Genomic DNA, 16,094 nt, shown 5'->3' with positions numbered 1-16,094 from the left:
TTTAATATTGTACTGTTTCCAGTCGTCTGACACATTTTAAAGATTAATTCTCATCTTTGAGATATAGACGTGACGTTATTTTTATTTTTTGACAGTTTAAGAGGTTTAATTTGGTAAAATGAGCATTATGTCCAAGTTAATTTTAGCTAATTACGTTATATGCTATGTGTTTGTATAAAACTGCTGACAGAAACAAGACTGAGTCCAAATACTTTCAAATGGTTCTTGTATAGAAATCAAAGTCTCTCAGATCCGAACGTCCCTATAAAAATCTACCAACACGACCTTTTAACCTCAACAGATCTCAAAATGTTGCTAACGGTTTAGCTTTGGACTTTCATTTGTATTTTTATTGCCAGTATTCACAAAATCCTCAGTAAATCACAATATAAACTTGTCACTGTTGAACTGTTAGTTTGGGGGAAAATTTGGTGCCTTTTTTGGTTGGACAGAAAATGGTGGCGTATGTAAAACCTTCAGTGTGAGTGTTCTCCTGACGTAATTACTGAGGCAGAAAATGGCTATTATTCCATCTGTTCTTATATATGTATAGAAAACTATTGTCACAGTGACCGTTGGGTCTCTGACGCTGTGCAGCTGTTTGGTTTTTATGAAGCATATGACTGTGATCATCTCAGCAGGACACTGTTTTAATTAGCAATCACACCACCGGGTCGTCGCTGAGCTGTGCTTTCGGTTGGTTTAGCTCATTTTGCTGTTTGTGATTTCAAACTATTGTGGTCATTGTTGGAGCGATTTGGGCCTTCCATCATCCTTCTGCCTTGTAATATTTGTTTTTGTATGTTCAAATATGTATGTTGATAATTTTTATTGTTAATGGACAAACTTACACTGTGTGCTTTGTCTTTCTTTCATTTAATCCAGATTACATCACATGTTAATTTGGATTAAAATTAACTAAATATAGTTTAGTTAGTCAGAACTAAACAGTTTTTTACCCATTATGGGTGTAAACTGTTGAGTTTCTCTGATGTCTTGACTGATGAAAAAAGCCCAGATCATCATGCTTTCTCTGCCGTGCAGTAAGCTGCAGAAACTCCTGATGTTTTATCAGTGCTTACGCTGATGATCATGTAATGAGCTTCAAAAGCAAATTTTTGTTAAACGTGTTAACTTGTTATACTGAGGTAATTGTTTTTATTTGGAGTCATATTGGATATTCAACAGCCTTTTGGATTAAAAAAAAAAATCTAAATCGCTAAATTAAATTTCTTCCATTTAAGAAAATGTTGGAAATAAATCAGTTATGCATGGTTACTTTATTGTTTAGTAATTAATTAAATGTGAAATTGATTTAATTTGTGAAAGGCATTTTAAAGTTGCTTGACTTAATTTAACGGTCATTAATCTCATTTAACATCTGATTGGTTAACATGATCAGCACTAATTAAGACTCATCACTTTAACTGGAACTTTGAGCTGGCAGATATAAATCTATGATGCACTGCAGGAACGATTCATTTCATAGTAAATGAATCTGTAACTTCCAGAATCTGATCTTTTACCTACAAAAACAAAAGTCACTTTTTCCCCACAAAACACCAAAATATGTTTTTTCTGACAAATTGAAAAACCGTAGCAGTTGTCTGTTTGGACCATTTCCACTGAGCGTATCAACGTGTATTTGTTGCTTCAACCAAATACACAAAATGGGTAATTAGAAGCATTTAAATATTCATTTTCTATAAACATTGGATTTTTCTTTCTTTCTAAACAGGCATCAAATTCACAACAATATTAATTTGTTTTTAACGTCTGAAAGTTTAACATAATTAAACAGGATGTTTTTGGATTAAAAGATTTGATTTTTAAATGAGTTTTTTTCCTTCCATTGATGCAGAAACCGGTGATATTGTGAAAAGTGACGATGTGAAGCCCAGGCGGTTCACTGAAGAGGCGGCCAGCAGGCTCCTGGTGGAATCACATTTTATTCAGTGCAGTTTCAGCAGGAGGATTTCAGATGCAGAACAAACAAACTTTCCTCTTGAACCAGAAAACCGCTGAGGGGAAATAACTTTATGCAGAATAATGACAGAAACAGTAATAACCAGAAAGAAGGAACATTCATTTCTGCAGCTTCTACTGCACATAATAATTATATTTTGGTGATTAAATCCTACGTTGAACCATAATTGCCCTTTAAACCTGAACTATTGTTTCAATGCTTGGATCGTGAGCCTGAATCTGTTGTTTATCTGCTGAGCGTCAAACATGATCCGCCTGAATGTTTCATCGACTTTCTTTCACTTTGACACGTAAGACATGAAAACTAAGAACTGCTGATGTAGCATGCAGCGACTCGTATGGGCTGCAGGGGGCGCTACTGTGATCCGGGGCGTGGTCTGAGTGGGTGGTGCGTTCAGGGCCGGCGGCGGTGCGTTCAGGGCCGGCAGCGGTGCGTTCAGGGCCGGCGGCGGTGTTCAGGGCCGGCAGCGCTGGATGAAGCGCGGGTACAGGCAGACGTCCCGGATGTGGTGTCGGTTCAGCAGCCAGGTGAGGAAGCGCTCCAGGCCCAGACCGTAGCCGCCGTGGGGACACGAGCCGTACTTCCTCTGCAACGCCGGAAAACCGGGTCAAGTTGGAGCAAACCGGTCAAACACGGCAAGCGGCCGACGCTCACCTGGTCCGTGTACCAGTAGTACGGCGTCGGGTCGATCCCCTCCCTCTTGTATCCCTCCAGAAGCTCGTCAGAGTCCCAGATACGCATCGAGCCGCCGACGATCTCCCCGACGTTCGGCATCAACACGTCCACCTGGGGGCGACGGCGAGACACTCAGGTTCTGTTCAGGTTTCTAACCCGTCTCCTTTCTCTGGCCTTACCGACTCAGTGAGGCGCCGGTCCTCTGGGCAGCGCTGCATGTAGAAGGATTTGATCTCGGCCGGGAAGCGGCAGAGCAGGATGGTCTCGTTGATGCTGTCGGTCATCAGCCTCTCCGGAGCTTCAGGGATGTCCTGAGAAAATGAAACATTAAAGCTGCATCATCAGAGCCTCCTGGTGGAGGGAAAACACTGGAATCAGAGCAGACTGGGACAAACTGAGTCAGACTGAGTCAGTCTCAGTCAGGATGTGCTGCGTTTCGTCCTCACCTCTCCAAACTCGTAGTAAGTCCCGTCATCCTTCTTCACGTCGTGCTCTCTGAGCCACTCGATGGCCTCGGTGTAGTTCATCCTCCTGAAGGGTCTCTTTGGAGGTTTGAAGTCCTGGAAAACACAGGAATAAAACCCGACTCTAGAGACGGCGTAACAATAAGCTAGTGGAGCCGTGGTTCTGATTGTGACTCCGGTCTCGTACCGGGTTGATGTCGTAGAGCAGCTGAGCAGCGGGAGACCGGAGGACCCGGTCCACCACATCACAGACCAGATCCTCCAGTCGGGTCAGCAGGTCCTCAAAGGAGATGAAGGGACACTCGGCCTCGATGTGAGTGTACCTGAGAAAAGGATAACACAGACTTTGAGCTGAAGAGGCTGAGCTGAGCCTGGACTGATATCAAAGAAATGAAGAGTTTAAAATGAAATGAGATTTTCATTTAAAGAGATTTCAAACTGTTTCAGTTCCTCTGAGCAGAAAGTGGTTTCAAATGGAAAATCTAACATAAACAGATTCTATAACATTTGGAACAAATTGGTTGTTTTTTAGCTGCTTTCTGATTCCTCCATGTTTCTTCCTTTTCTTTAAATGTTAGATTCTAAAATATAGAAGATAAATATCTGATTTAAGTTCTTTTCTTGTTTCTTTTCTAAGTCAGGGAACTTTCTTCATTCTCTCCTGAGTGTCATATAAATATTTCTGATTTTTAATCAACTATAACGAGTAAAATTACAGAAATGAAGGCGTTTCCTCTCACATGTGACAAATTCACACCTACAAAGTCTCCTAAGGTCTTTGTTCAGACCTGAAGAGTCTCAATGTGAGAGTATTTTAGCTCCACCCACTCGGACAGATGTCTGCGGGTTCGGGACTGCTCGGCGCGGTACGACTGGGCCACGCAGAAGGTGTCGCCCAGGGCAGGTATGCAGGTCTCCAGGTAGAGCTGGGAGGACTGCGTCAGGTACGCCTGCTCTCCAAAGTAGTCGAGGTTGAAGAGCGTGGAGCCGCCCTCCACCTGGGTCTGCACCAGCGTGGGAGGAGTGATCTGAAAAATCACAGACACACAAACATCTGAGAAGATTTCGCATTTTTCCTGATGCTGAGCAAACTTCATGTTTCATCTCATGAAATCAATGTTTCACTTTTATGGCTAACCTCAAATGTAGAAGAAACACTAAATGCACAGTTATTCACTGCATGCTAACACATGATAAATCAGTTGAAGAATTGTCTGAGTTGCTTTGCTTCACCTCGTAATATCCGCGGCTGAAGAAGTGATCCTGAAGCACTGGGTCACCGTCGATCTCACGCGCAGGATCTTGGAGACGTTCTCTCCTCGGATCAGCATGTGCCGGTTGTTCAGCTGGACGTCGACGTCCGACTCTTCGTTCAGCAGGTTGTCGGCGCCCCCTGCTGGAGCTAAGCCCACCAGCTCCCAGAAATCGCAGTGCAACTCGTGGCCACCGGGGGCCTGGCAGGAAAAACTCAGTTAGCATGTTCAACACATGTTCATCACATGTTCATCACATGTTCATCACATGTTCAACACATGTTTAACTAGTTATATCGCTGTAATTCTAGAAGAAAAAATAAATCACCATTTTATGTGGCACAGTATAGAAATGTGAAGCTTAATCACATTCCTAACATTTTACCAACAATCTTTAATATTTATTTAATATTTAGAGGGTTCGGGAGACATTTTCCTTTTTATCATAAACAGTTTCAAAATCAAGTGGCTCATGCATCTCCAGATTAAATGCTCTTCATTTGAAATTTTAACATTCATTTCTATATACTTTTGTAATGTTGCTATTATTTTTCTAACATTTTATTTAAATAGCTCTGGTTTGCCTTTGTTTTTATTTTATTTGTATCAAAGACAAAAAATGCAGTTTTTAAATCATGCAGTTTTAGCTTATATGTATTTATTTTACTTTTTTTCATGTATGCTTTAGTGCTTGCAGAAGGTGCGTTTGATTTGTTTACCTGTTTCCCCTCAGGAACCGGAGTGATGGTCCCGTACAGAGCCACAGTACTCTCTGTGGACAACAGCAGCCCGTTGTAGCACTGACACTATCCATAGAAAAAAACACAACCGACTTTTGTTATTTAAATAAGTTTTGGACAGAAGAAGCAGATTTTGTTTGAGATTTTTTAAAAGTTTTTCTGAAGGTTTAAATATTTTATGAAACTTAAAAGAAAAGAAAATATGACTGTTTGGGTCAGGAGAAGCAAAGTAACAACAGCTGGAAACAAATTTTACCAGTTTATCAGACAGAACACACTGGAGGAAACCAGTTCCATCCCTCAGCACGATGAACATCAGGTTCTTCCCTGCAGGAAGAAACAAGTCCAGTGAATCCCGGCTCTCATCCAAGCCATGAGCTGCGTTTCATAGAGCTGCGTTTCATAGAGCTGCGTTTCTCACCCTGCCTCCGGAGGCGATGCACCCATCCGAACACCTTCACCCTCTCACCTCGCTTGGCCTCCAGCTTGTGGATTTTTACCTGGAAAAACAAAGCAAGAGACAGTGTAGAAGAACAGTTGCCCCCTGGTGGATAGTTTTAGAATAGACAAACCACAAACCTCCTGACATGTTACACTCAAACAGGATTTCTGGTCAAATTTGCCTTTGGATTAATTTCCATGAATCCTCCATGGATTCATGGAAATGTTGATAGGCAAAATTAAGACAAAGCAAAGTGACCAATTTTCCACTTCCTGTGAAACTTCAGTTTAAAAGGATTGATGGGAGTACAGTTTAATCATTGCAGGGAATAAAATATGGTGAAAACTGGTATTTTAAAAATCTTAAACCAAAAAAGATATTTATGACCAAATATTTTGTAATTGAGGAATCTAAAAATGGATTCAAATGTAAAAAAACAGCTTCTGGTCCAATTTGTAAATTAAATCTGTACTGTCAAGCATTCATGTTTCCATTTTGCAGCTTTTTAAATTCAATCTCAAAGGAAAAAATTCTTGTTATGCACATGCAATCGAATCAGAACGAGAAGTGGAGTCCAACCGTCTCAGGCTCAGGAAGGTTCGGGTCGTTCACTATCTCGATCTTCTTGGCCTCCTCCAGGTTCTTCTCCCTCCTCTCGTTGTCCTCAGCCTGTGCAACAAACAGGAAGAGACAGTGTAGAAGACAGTCGTCCCCTGGTGGATAGTTTTAGAATAAACAAACCACAAACCTCTTTCTTGTCTTTGGCGTCGTTCTTCATCTGCTCACGGTTGAAGGCTTTCTTAGCGTTCTTCATCTGTGTTTTTGAGATCACCGCCCACGCTGAAGACAACGACACAGCAACATCCAGAGGTTTTGAAAAATCCAGAGGATTTTTACTCAATTTCATTTAAACAGCTAGAACAAAGCAGTTGCATTGGGAGGGATGCCATCCTACCATCAAACATAAATGTGTTGAGTTTGTTAGTTCTACTGGGACTTTGAGTCAGGTCAATAAGTGGGGAAGAAGCTCATGCCCACCGTTAAGCACAGTGGAGGATGTGTGATGCTGTGGGAACTCACCTCTCCCTCCTTCTGGGATTCCACATAGATGGTCGGGAACGGCTCCTTCCCAGCAAACAGCAGCGCCTGACAGATTCAGATCACAAACTGAATTTAAGAAGTAGAAACAAAACATTTTTGAAATAAATCTAAAAGTTGCTGTTTTTTGTTTTGAATTATTTTAATTCGGTTAAGCTTTGAAGACTGCATCTATTTCAATGTAATTAGAAATAAATTGATAAAGAAGTTATTAGATTTAGGTATTCCCTCATATTGATACATCATATAGATGTTTATTCCAGTAAAAAAGTGCAGCTTGTTGTCTGCATGAGGAAAACCTGCCTTCAGGGGAGTTTTGAAGGGCTTCTGCTCCGACCCGTCTCCATCCTGGTCACTGCCGTGTTTATCGGAGACGTACATCTCAGCTGAGGAAGAGAAACAACAAGAGCAACGTCAGCACTCCATGATACCTGAAGGAGGTCAAAGTTCAGGCAGCTGACTCTGAAATGTGGAAATGAATCACAAACTTGAACAAGGCGGATGATGTGAGGAAAAAACCTACTTGGGAGTTTCTGCTCTGAGGAAACAGATAAAATTCCCAGATGATAATGATATGAATTTAAGCTAAACACATTTTTGACCTGGATAAAACCAGGTCAAAAATGATTTAAACTTTTCCCATTTTAAAAAACATTTCCAGACTAAATTTGATCATTTTCTCAACTGATTTTTTTAAATTCAAGGTTTTTGTTCAAATATTTATGGTAAATTTTCCTGTTAGCTCTAAACCTGAACTGTGTCTGAAACACAAATATTCAAAAGTTCCGGCTTTGTATTTCTGTATAAAACTTAATCCAAATGAAAACGTCTCATTTTAACCAGAATCTGTTTCTATTAATTATGAAGAAGAACCCTGATGAGTAAAACTGAAAGTGAATGTAATGTTGCAACATTGCAGCAGGACATTTTGACATCAACTGAGTAAGCAGGAAGTAGTGAAAGGGAGAAAAGGGGGTCTAAATATCATCTTATTTCTGGTTTTGGGTCAAACTGAGGTTATATTTACATTAATTAAGCTTTTTCTCCTTCTTTGCACCAGATTCAGAAAATAAGCAAACAATACAGAAATGTAGAAACAACATGGGTTCCAAGGGATGACCGGTTGGAAACATTTCAGTATTACTTTTTAGTACACATGTAATACACTTTTATTTTCTTATAGAAAAAAAGTAGCGTAACAGGAGAAAAAGGCCTTATTAACATTTCAATAAAATTAAATGCAATTTTAAAAATGTTAATTGACATTTTTGCAGATTAAGTAAAAAAGGAAGCTATAAATATATATATATATATATATATATATATATATATATATATATATATATATATATATATATATATATATATATATATATATATATATATATATATATATATTACACAAATAGACATTTGTTTAGATGATTATCGCCAATAGAAAAATAGGAAACATATAACAGCTGTAATCCTCAGGAAACTGCATATTAAAGTTCAACAGATTTAAGCCTTTTTAAATTCAGTTTTTATTGGATTAATTTATAAAAGTATGGTGACTGAAAATGTTGCATTTTCTCCAGAGATATAGATCATATTTTATCCCTTCAACCTCCGCATTGCAGAATGACAGCTAGCTACCTTAGCCTCACTTAGCCCAACATTAGCTTCCAGTTTGTTTTTCATTCAGTCTGTAAGCGAACAATAACACCAGTTAGAGTAAATAGATCAAACTGGAGACTCGCTGATGGATAAAGCATCAGCGCTTTAACCACCTTTATAGTCGCTATACCGATGCAGACAGACACACATGTCCTGCTAACCAGCTAGCTCTCTCTGGACAGCCTCATTCAGCTCTTACCGACCGAGACTTGGTCCACACCTTTAGTTATCTCCGTCGCCATGTGGGCCCACGTCTAAAAACACCTCGCTGAAAGCAAAAGGTGGGAACTTTGTGTTAAAAAATCTAAATCAGCCGTCAGAAACGAACACCGGCGACGTTTTTGGGCTCCTAACATGCAACTTTGCATCAGCCGACAGCGGTTCATAGAAAAGGCGAGACAGACATCTGATTGGTCCGTCTGGAAACGTCACGCATATTGCGTTGAATCTGATTGGTTACAATCAATGCCAACATGTTGTATTCAATGTTAGCTTGAAATCATACTTAAGGTTGTTCGGAGGAAGAGAAACTAATTATATATGTTTCACGTAAAATAAATTTCACATCAAAATAAAACTTTTAAGACTCACCCTACATTTTAAAACCAAAAACAATATGGCATTTGCTTGTTTTTTTAACTATACCCCACAAAATCGAGTTTTTTATATCCGTCATTGAACGCATCGTGAAGAAAAGGGGCGGGGTTACTGCAGATTCTTTTTCTGTCAGTTGTCATGTGATGCATTCAATTGACCTGTAAAGTTGGAAATTAGAGCTATGTCACACCGGGATCGAGCTCAGTATGACAGTTAATAAATGACAGAAAATATTAATACAGAGGTACAAGTACGATATAATAAATTGTAGTTCTAATATTATTTTTACACAGAGCTTTATAAAACTAAGCTTCATAAATCATAATGTAATAAAACACACCAGAGTTAAGAAACAGGCCGGACATTAATAAGATTTAACCCACTTTCATTGCAATCAGAGACATTTAAAAGAAATGCAAGGTAAATAATGTCATTCATTTAAAGCAGAAAAAAGCAGATTTAATGTTTGAATTTTATCAAAACGTGATTATGTCCACAAAGACATTAAAAAAATTAAAAATTTGTCCATAAGGTTGCCAAAGTGTTTCATTTAGATTTTTAAATAAATTAGTTTGTCTCATCAATGTTACATTGTAAATCTTATAGTATGTCAAATTTTGTTACATTATGTACATATTCATCATATTGTTTTCATCACTTCATCTCATATCAGATCTCATTTTTATTGACTGCTACTCTGAAATGGTTTTTCCCATTTCAGGTCTTATTTATGGAATGATAAACAAAAATGTCTGACTTTCTCCATTTAAAACAAACAAAAAAACTGAATAAACCTTTCCAATTATTTAATATTTTTCTGTCCACCCAACACATTTCAATATATTTAATAGGATATATTGATGTCAAGGTGGAATTTCCATCTGTTGTTTTGACTTTTTTCACGTATAGCACAATATTTCTGCAATTTTGATCACTTCAATGGACTCACGTACAAATACTAAATTGATGTCTTTCTGTGTTCAATACTTTGTGTTTAATTTGGTAACTTTGCTTCAGTTTTTCCTTGCATGTTTCTTATTTCTTTGCATGTTTAAGTGTAAAAAAAAAAAGGAATGCAACTAATGTGTATTTTTACTGCAGCAGAACATAAAGGAGAATTATTTTAATCAGATAAAACCCCATCTGACCAAAGGTTACAGATCTGAGCTGAGGCGCTCCTATATACACCGAAGCCAGGACAGAGAGGTCGGGTGAAGGTTGTCTGGACTCTGTGCAGGAGGCTCATGTTGTTGTCAGAGACGCTGTAGAAGGACAGAACACCTGCACTGTGATCCAGGTAAACTCCTATTGTGTATGAAAATGGACCTGAGACTGGAGTTCTGATCCAGTTGTGTCTGATTTCATAACCCTGACAGCAACACTGCAAAGCCCAGGACTTTTTATTGTTTCCAAACGCACTTTCTTCACCTTTCCTGCTGATGTCTTTATATGAAACTGCTATAAAACATCCCAGCAGTAAATTGATCCGTCCCACGCCACCTCCCAGTAACAACGCCCAGTCAAACTTTCACTACATAAAATCTGGGGCCAGTATGAGAACTTATCTGGATGATCCACAAAAATCCCATTTATTTGGTGGTGAGAAGCCCTTAGTGGATATTCACACGTGACACACATATGTGCAGTTACTTGGTCTAGAGTGAGAGGACAGGCGTACTGCAGGAACTCCCCTCTGGTCTGAGGTTCTGCCTGTGGAACCAGAACCTGCACATCGGTTCCAGTCGGTGGAACTGGGCTCCAGTCCTCGGTGAGCAGCTCCTCCAGTTTGTCCCTCAGCTCAGAAACCGTTCCCTCTGCGTCTCGTCTGAAGCTCTCAGGCTGAACGTCGATGCGGGTCGGGTCAGAGGCCTCTCCGGGTCGGGCCAGGGAGCCGTAGCTCTGCAGAAAGCGGATGTGGTCACTGGTCTGCTGCAGCTCCTCCAACATGGCGGCTCTCCTCCTCAGATCCCTGATCTCCTCCTCCAGCGCCTCCTGCAGCTCCTTCACTTTGTTGACCTCAGATTCCTGCCGAGATCGGATCTGCTGCTTCACGGCGGTGAAGATCTTCTCTGCGTTTCTCAGCGCCTCGTCAGCAGACCGACGGACGTCCTGCTCCGCCTGCTGGAGCTTCTCCACCTCCTGCTGTCTGCCCTGGATCCTCCGCTGGACGTCCTGCCGACGCGCCGCCAGCTCCTTCTGCTTGTTGCTCATCTCGGCGGCGGCGGAAATCGTCTGGTGGTCTTTGTGCTCGTCCATCAAGCAGAGGTAGCAGATGCAGCTCTGGTCGGTGCGGCAGAAGATCTTCATCACCTCGCTGTGCAACGGGCAGACGCTGTCCTCCAGCTGCAGGGACGGCGCCACCAGCTTGTGCTTCTTCAGGGCGGAGATGGAGAAGTGAGGCTGGAGGTGCGGCTCGCAGAACGACACCAGACACTGCAGGCACGACTTGACTGCTTTCTGCTTCTCCTCACTGCAGAAATCACACAACACATCTACAGAGAGAGAGTTTGGATCAAAGTTAGCAGAGTTCACTAAACCTCAGGATAATGAGAACTGAAACCGACAGAACATTGTTAAACATGTGGGCAGAGAACACAATAACCGTCCTCTAGTAAAAATAAAAAGTAGTCATTAAAAAACAGTTAAAAAGTATTAAAAAATCAACTCAAGTACTGAGAAACTCAACAAACGATTAATCACTTAATATTTAAAAATTACATCATCAGATGGACCAAAATATCAAGTTTAGTGAAAATTTTGGTATTTTAAAAACAAAAAACATTAAAAAAAATCAGGCAAAAGATTTTTCCAAATCAGTTTCTCAATAATAAAACAAACTTATGAAACTTTAACAAAACCATTTATGTGTTTATCTGGTGAATATTTGGTTTAAACATGTTTTTCATTCAGTGGGTTAAAAATCCAGAAATTTTACTCAAAAGTAACAAAACGTCATAATGAAATACTCAATAAAAGAAAAAATACTAATAATGTCATTTTTAACAATTACTCCAGTCAATGTAACTAATTGCTACCAAACTCTGGTTGTAATGCATTTATATTGTTTCTTCTTTCATATCAGCTGCCTGCCAACATGAGCCAAAGTTCACGGAGGTGTGACGTCACATGACGCAATACTGGCAAACACTGTAAAAACTATTTAACTTAAATCCAGAAACAAACAGCAGAATGAGTGGAAATGATGGAGACCCGGAGCGGCTCACCCTGCTGTGACCCCCGCTGTGACCCCGCAGGCTGCGGGCCCTCAGAGGCCCGCGGGCCGCTCTCCCTCATCTCCTCCACCAGCTCCGCCAGCACGGTGCTCCGCACCAGCTGCGGCGTCGGGCTGAAGCTCTGGCGGCACTGCGGGCAGCTGGGGCCCCGCTGCTCCCAGAACCTCCCGATGCAGGCCAGGCAGAAGCTGTGGCCGCAGGGGATGGTGACCGGATCCTTCAGCAGGTCCAGGCAGATGGAGCAGCTGAGCTTCTCCTGCTCCAGGTTCGGTTCTGACTGCGCCATTTCTGAGCCGCTTTCAGAGCCAGACACCAGGAAGAGGACAGAGCGGCTACAGCGCCCCCTATGGTCCACAGCCAGAACGACAGGTTCTTTAAACAGGCCTTTTTTAATAAAGAAAAAGATAAACGTTCATTTTTACTCAGTTTTGGAGCCAAACATTTAGCTTGTAGCTAAATATTTGGGTTGTTGGATATTTCATTTGAAACTAAATATTTTGCTTGCTGACTCAGTATCTAGTTTGGGGCTAAATACTTAGCATTCTCAGGTTCTCAGGTTCCTGTCAGCAGAGACTGGGACCGGTTCGACCCGCTTAACGAAATAGTTTGGAGCTAAATATTTAGTTTGTTAAACGTTTGAGCTCTGAGCCTAATTCTCTTTAGTACCTGCAAGTTGCTTCTGACTTTTTTCTATCACACTTTTTCCTTCCACTTAATTTCCCATTGATATTCTTAAATACAGCACTTTGTGAACAACAAGCTCAGATCCGGTTGTGGTTTATGATTTTGTAGCCATAACATTTATGTTGAAACCAACATTAAATGAACAGTTTAAGACTGAAGCAAACCAGCAGCGCATGCCTTTGAAAACAGATTGTGTTTTATTTACAGCGATTTCAACAGAATTACAATATAAACGACTGACAGACGGAGCGCCCGGTGAGAGCGACAGGAGGAACGCTGGAGGCCTCTTCTTCTTCTCCTGCTTCTCCTTTGGCAGAAGGAAAAAACCCTCGACTGTTTCTGCAGCCTCTCCTCATCCTCATCCTGCTCTTCCTCCCTCAGTGACTCTCTCCTTTCTTCCCGACAACCTGCAAGATGAAAACATGAGCACGTCTCTGCTGAGCGGGCAGCTTTAAGCCTCCATAGGAGCAGGTTTGTTGCTCTGTATGGCAGCTTTAAACCTCCATAGGAGCAGGTTTGTTGCTCCGTATGGCAGCTTTAAGCCTCCATAGCAGCAGGTTTGTTGCTCCGTACCCGTTTGAAGTCGTTCATGTTGGTGGCCTGGACCGGAGTGCCGATGAACGTCAGGTAGTTGATCTTTGTCGTTTCCTCGTCTCCCTGGTTTGACTTGACAAACAGCTGCAGAAGGAAAACAGGAAATGCATTAGACACATCAGGGTGTCCAAAGTGCGGCTCGGGGGCCGTTTACAGCCCGTTGAGGAGCTTCATTCTCCAGTAAATGGAGCTGATGCAGGTGGAGTTTGTGTGTTCCTCATCTAGTTCTTTCTCCTGCTGCTCTCCATATCTGCACTTCTCTTTGCCTGGTTCGGTCCAGTCGACCCACCGGGTCGTATTTCAGCTCATTGAACTTTCAGACGTGGTTTTCTCACCGTGACGCTCTGGACGTTCTGAAACTTGACGTAGCGCAGCGGGATCAGGCCGTCGTCTTTGCAGTCTTCCTCAGACAGCTCCAGGGTCTGGGTGGCTTTACTCCGCTCGGCGTCGTCGAAGTCCATCGACCGAGGGAGGTTGATGAAGATCTTCAGGACCTTCGGGGCCCGGGCTGAGGCGAGACGACACCGTGAAGGACGGTCGGGTTTTAAACGCCTCACCTTAAAAAAAACTCACCTAAGTCTGAACACTGGAGCTTCATGGAGAAAAGCTTGACCGGCTGGTTGAAGGCGATCGTTATCAGCAGCTGGAGAAGGAAACGGTCATCAGTAAAGCGAACAGGAAGTGTGAATCCCCAGTCACTCGGGGTCAGAGGTCACCTGCTCGTCGCAGTCGGACTCCAGGCAGGACGAGTCTTTGATTAAGCAGTTGTCGAAGCCGCAGTCGTCGCTCTCGTTGAGACACTCGCAGCCGGCTTTATTGACGAATGGCATGAGGTCCATCTGAGCGACACAAACAGAGAGGTCAGAGGTCAGAGCAGGTCGAACCGGTCCCGGTCTCTGCTGACTGGAACCTGACAACGTTCTTAACTGGTTCCACTGGGATAAAAACACAAAATAATGTTTTAACATGAAAACACTGAGAGCAACTTCCTCCTTCACCAAATGGAAACAAGATGGAGGCGTCAGATTCTAGCAACTAGAGGATTTCATGAATTATTTCTTCCATTAGCGCTAGGCTAGCACTTTAGCTTGGGGTGCATTTACCCAGAATGCCCTTCGCTGTAGTCCTGTCTTTGGAGCAGTCTCTGGTCTGCTTGGGGTTCAAGCTGATTTTTCTGTCTGTGTGTCATTTTCCCAAACTCAGTTTGGACAAAAGCCTCTGATCTGGTCTTAACTCAACCGGGGATAATCCAGAACCGGCCTGGACCCGTGTGGTGCCGTAAACTCACGTATCCCTTGGGAATGTCCGAGTCCTCGTTGTTTCCCGGGTCGTTCTCTGTGTGCTGTTTGATCTTCTCCTCCAGCCCCGCCGCGTCCGCCCCCTGGTACTGGTCCACCCGGACCCGGTTCCTGAAGAACAGGAAGGTGGGCGTCGCTGAGATGTTGTTGGCTCCCGCTGTCCCCTGAGGAAACGGGATTAATGACGTTAAAAAGTCTCAGCAGGAAAATCACTTTCAGATTCAACCTGTAGAACCTCAAGTTGTTCATTTTTAGACTCATTTAAAACAACTTCATATGAATATTTGGGATCATAAAAGGCTTGATAACATTTAGATGAATGTGTGAAGATGTTTACCTGACAGACATGAACGTCGACCTCCAGGAAAACCACATGAGGATATTTGTTGCTGAACATGTTAAAAGCCGGAGCTATTCTGATGCACGGCCGGCAGCTGAGGGAAGACAGAACATCAGAAAACTGGTCATCATTCCTCTTAAAGCCAAAGACAATCAATTCAGTTCATTTCTGTTCTGTTTGAGAAAGTTATGGTAACTAATCTGCTTTAATCTGAGCATCAGGAGGATGTAGGTATTAAATAAGAGCAGAGGAGGAAGAGAACACAAAAACAGGACACCAGTAAAAGCAGCACTACTTCAATATAATTTTACTCAAATAAAAGTAAAAAAGTATCCAACCAAGAAATGACTCAAGAGTAAAAAGTATTTGGTGAAATGATCACTTATATTTCTGTGTATCAGAGCAGAACCCGGTGATTCCAGCGGTGCTACACCTCTGCAGCTAACTTACTGCAATACTGCCAAGTCATTGTAAGCAGCAGAGCTAGTTAGCTTCCACCGGCTAACAGCAGCAGGAATCTGGGAGAAAATCAGAGCTATTCCAACATCCAGCTGGTTTTACGACTTTAAATGTCGATCTTCCAGGTGGAGGGGACCCACACACAGAGCCCGGTTAGCGGCCCTCGGCCCGTGTGGAGAATCTTACCCGGCCATTGTGAACTTCACCACGGCTAGCCTGGAGCCGGCGGCCGCTAACTCCGGCTGGAAGTCCGGGTCGCTGCCGATCACTTTAACACCAACCATGGTCCGGTTGTGGGCTGGGGTCCGAGCCTGGTCCTCCGGGAGATGTTCAGAGCAGGAAACCGGGCAGCCAGGGGGGTTAAACGGTTTTGTTTTTAGCTTTCTGTCACAAAATTAGCTCAGCTGCACACCATAGGAACACACTGCACCGTTAAGAATGGAGACTCCTGATTGGTCAATTCCTGACAGGAAAGGCGGAGTTTGTTCTTCTTCGTTGGTTCCTCAACTCCTCTTTGCTGCCTCGCGTGGAAACAGAACAAACAGTTTTCATTTAAACTTTCGACCGTTCAGGT

At 42.3% G+C, this 16,094-nt stretch overlaps 2 protein-coding genes and 1 pseudogene across 2 annotated transcripts; all 3 read right to left on the bottom strand.

Annotated features, from left to right (window-relative positions):
- Window positions 1-1,815: 1,815 nt before the first annotated feature.
- Window positions 1,816-8,697, bottom strand: LOC129351986 (asparagine--tRNA ligase, cytoplasmic-like). The gene is given in 16 exon segments (XM_055020828.1): window positions 1,816-2,573; window positions 2,642-2,773; window positions 2,842-2,973; window positions 3,109-3,222; window positions 3,314-3,449; window positions 3,955-4,154; window positions 4,360-4,391; window positions 4,394-4,580; window positions 5,099-5,185; window positions 5,376-5,446; window positions 5,541-5,619; window positions 6,141-6,230; window positions 6,310-6,401; window positions 6,638-6,707; window positions 6,963-7,045; window positions 8,515-8,697. Coding segments are annotated over 16 exon segments (1,680 nt in total). The 5' UTR covers window positions 8,558-8,697; the 3' UTR covers window positions 1,816-2,441.
- A 757-nt stretch (window positions 8,698-9,454) lies between these two features.
- On the bottom strand, window positions 9,455-12,448 carry LOC129351980 (tripartite motif-containing protein 16-like; annotated as a pseudogene).
- Window positions 12,449-13,003: 555 nt separating this feature from the next.
- On the bottom strand, window positions 13,004-15,987 carry LOC129351987 (thioredoxin-like protein 1). Its single transcript, XM_055020829.1, has 8 exons — window positions 15,707-15,987; window positions 15,059-15,155; window positions 14,712-14,885; window positions 14,140-14,262; window positions 13,997-14,066; window positions 13,759-13,931; window positions 13,403-13,507; window positions 13,004-13,236 (listed from the first exon to the last, which is right to left on the bottom strand). The coding sequence occupies exons 1-8, from the start codon at window positions 15,802-15,804 to the stop codon at window positions 13,207-13,209; spliced, it is 870 nt and encodes a 289-aa protein (XP_054876804.1). The 5' UTR covers window positions 15,805-15,987; the 3' UTR covers window positions 13,004-13,206.
- Window positions 15,988-16,094: the final 107 nt, after the last annotated feature.

This window comes from Poeciliopsis prolifica, unplaced genomic scaffold (genome assembly GCF_027474105.1).
Source record: "Poeciliopsis prolifica strain line A6 unplaced genomic scaffold, Auburn_PproV2 SCAFFOLD071, whole genome shotgun sequence".
NCBI lineage: Eukaryota > Metazoa > Chordata > Actinopteri > Cyprinodontiformes > Poeciliidae > Poeciliopsis > Poeciliopsis prolifica.
This window is presented reverse-complemented; position numbering and strand designations above follow the sequence as displayed.

What these genes read in the sequence shown, in the direction of transcription:
- LOC129351987 (XM_055020829.1), bottom strand. Translation starts at nt 15,804, where the DNA reads ATGGTTGGTGTTAAAGTGATCGGCAGCGACCCGGACTTCCAGCCGGAG. An exon ending in CGGACATTCCCAAGGGATAC is followed by an intron (nt 14,263 to 14,711) that starts GTGAGTTTACGG and finishes TGTGTCGCTCAG; the next exon opens with ATGGACCTCATGCCATTCGT. An exon ending in AGAACGTCCAGAGCGTCACG is followed by an intron (nt 13,508 to 13,758) that starts GTGAGAAAACCA and finishes TTCCTTCTGCAG; the next exon opens with CTGTTTGTCAAGTCAAACCA.